General features: G+C 56.0%; 1 protein-coding gene across 1 annotated transcript in view; it reads right to left on the reverse strand.

Annotated features, from left to right (window-relative positions):
* LOC105005303 (vegetative cell wall protein gp1-like) overlaps window positions 1-2,870 on the reverse strand; it is a 13,551-nt gene that overhangs the window by 7,262 nt on the left and 3,419 nt on the right. The window contains exons 2-3 of the mRNA XM_010863253.1: window positions 2,464-2,665; window positions 2,187-2,390 (exon numbers count right to left, since the gene is read on the reverse strand). Of these exons, the coding sequence (XP_010861555.1) occupies window positions 2,187-2,390; window positions 2,464-2,665 (406 nt within the window). The remainder of the gene's footprint in view (window positions 1-2,186; window positions 2,391-2,463; window positions 2,666-2,870) is intronic.

Below are 2,870 nucleotides of genomic sequence, written 5' to 3' on the forward strand. Positions count from 1 at the left end.
AAAGACGCTTACTCCTTGGAAGAAAAGTTATGACCAACCTAGATAGCATATTCAAAAGCAGAGACATTACTTTGCCAACAAAGGTCTGTCTAGTCAAGGCTATGGTTTTTCCAGTGGTCATGTATGGATGTGAGAGTTGGACTGTGAAGAAAGCTGAGCACCGAAGAATTGATGCTTTTGAACTGTGGTGTTGGAGAAGACTCTTGAGAATCCCTTGGACTGCAAGGAGATCCAATCAGTCCATTCTGAAGGAGATCAGCCCTGGGATTTCTTTGGAAGGAATGATGCTAAAGCTGAAACTCCAGTACTTTGGCCACCTCATGCGAAGAGTTGACTCATTGGAAAAGACCCTGATGCTGGGAGGGATTGGGGGCAGGAGGAGAAGGGGACGACAGAGGATGAGATGGCTCGATGGCATTACCGACTTGATGGACGTGAGTCTGAGTGAACTCTGGGAGTTGGTGATGGACAGGGAGGCCTGGCGTGCTGAGATTCATGGGGTCTCAAAGAGTCGGACATGACTGAGCGACTGAACTGAACTGATGCAGATATTCCTTGGCCTCTGGGACTGAGGAGCCTAGAGTTTGAAGAGGGGAGGCAATGGGAAAGATGGAGAATAGGAGGGAAGAGGAATACTCGGGGTAAAGAGGTAGCCTGCACAAAGGCTTGTAGGGGGAAATGGAGGGAGGCAGGAGGAGGCTGGGCTGGTATGAAAGCCTTGGGGTTGGTGAAGGAAACCCAGATTCACAAACATCCCCAGAAAAAGGGCTTTCCTTACAGACAACCTTGGGTAAGTGACTTAACCTATCAGAGCCTCAGTATCTTCATCTGGAAAGTGGCCACAATGTTAATATCCTTCTCCTAGACTTGTTGTGGGAATTAAATGAGACAAATTGTGCAGTAGCGCCTGGCACATACTCAGTGTCAATACCAAATAGCAATAACATACTATATATAATACAATATTATATTACAAATAATATACTATTATTTACTCTTTTCTGAGCCCCAATTCTCCTTCCAGCTGCAAAATCTGGGCTCCCTTTCAGTATCTGTTTAAGAAATTCGTTCTTCCCATGTGTGTGGTTCTCCTTGCAGCAGACAGCAGCCATCCCTGGGTAGGGCAGGGCAGAGGCTCCCCTGTCCATTACTCAGGGTTTCCAAGACCCTGGCAGGGACTCCCTTGCCCTCCTCCTCATCTCTGGGCAGGTCCCAGCTGCTGAGGGATAGGAAGTGTGTGTGTTTGAAGAGGGGGGAGTCCTCCCTTAGTTGTTGTACTCAGAGTCAGCATCCCAGAGCCAGGCCCTGGGGCTCTGGGTGCTGGCTGCCCTAGACAGCCTACTACTACTACTATTATTACTAGAATGTAAAGGGACTTCCCTGGTGGCTCAGAAGGTAAAGCGTCTGTCTACAATGCGAGAGACCTGGGTTCGATCCCTGGGTTGGGAAGATTCCCTGGAGAAGGAAATGGCAACCCACTCTAGCACTCTTGCCTCGAAAATCTCGTGGATGGAGGAGCTTGGTGCAGGCTACTATCCACGGGCTCCCAAAGAGTTGGGCACGACTGAGCGACTTCACTTTCTTTCTTTCTTTCTTTCTAAAGGGGTCCTGATGGCTGGGAAGTCGGGCAAACTATGTTCTGGCCTGGGCTCTTGCACAGACTTGCTGTGTGACTGTTGGGCAAGTCTCTTCCCCTCTCTGAGCCTCAGTTTGCTTTGTGATTCAACAAAGGAGAAAGGAATTATGATTCCGTGATCTGATGTAAGTTATTCAGATGAGACCTGGGAAGTTAAGGAAACCAGGGAGTTTAACCAATAGAGTCCAGTCACTGGGACTCAAAGAGAAGCGATCGGGGAGGATTATCTTAATAGCTCTCCCCAATTACCCAGGTCACCGCAGGAATGGAGACCGAGTTTGACTAACTCCCTGACTCGGGAACACAACCGTCTGCTTTTCTTCCCTGGTTCCAACCCAGCCTCTTCCAGGGGCTTTAACCCTGTTTACAGAAATGGGAATTTGCATGATGAAAATAACTCTAGCCGGACTGCGATTTTACTGAGCTTGGCACAGGGCTCGGAAAAAGCGGCTGCATAGCCAATTACTGGAATTTTTAAACACAAATAATATTTTATGGGATCAGTGGGCTGGCGCGGGGCCGCCGCACCCGGCGCGGCTCCTCCGCCCACAAACAAGCTCCGATTGTACGGCGGGCGAGCGCGCCAGCCCGGGGCTGGGAGGTGGGGTGGGGGTCCGCGGGCGGGCCGGGGTCCCGGCGCGGGCAGGTGCAGCGCCGGGCTCGACGGCGCGGGCTCCGGCGGGCAGGGAGCGTTGGCGAGGCCCCGAAGGGGGTGGGGAGCGTCGGGCGCCCAGCTCACCTGCAGCGCCGCGCCCTGGAAGCGTTTAGCGCGAGAGGGCGCGCCCAGCTCGAGGCTCCCCCGCCGGCGGCCGCCCGCTGGGCCTGGCCCGCGCCCCCGCGCCCTTGGCATAGCCGTGGCCGCCGCGCCGCCTCCGGAAGGCCGGTTTCCCGGAACGGCCCGAGGGCGGCAGGGAATCCGCGCAGAGGCCCTGGAGCCACCCCTCGCCTTCCCGATCCCGCCCGAGGCGAGCTGGCGCTCTGGGGAAGCCGACGCCCGAGCCCTGGGCTGCGCGCGAGGCCAGCCCCGGTCTAGGGCACAGTCCCAGGGACAGAGACTTCCTCAGGTCCTTCCAGGGGTCCCCATTCCTGCGTGCCCTGAGCCCGGGGGCTGGCCCTCCCGGCAGCCGCGCACTCCCTGCCGGGGGCTCGTCGCCCCGCCGTCCGCCCGCCTTCCCCGGCCGAGCGCCCGGCCCCGGCACGCACAGGGTTAAGCAGGAGCAGGTGTGTCGCCAGA

Source organism: Bison bison, unplaced genomic scaffold (assembly GCF_000754665.1).
Source record: "Bison bison bison isolate TAMUID 2011002044 unplaced genomic scaffold, Bison_UMD1.0 scf7180017864487, whole genome shotgun sequence".
NCBI lineage: Eukaryota > Metazoa > Chordata > Mammalia > Artiodactyla > Bovidae > Bison > Bison bison.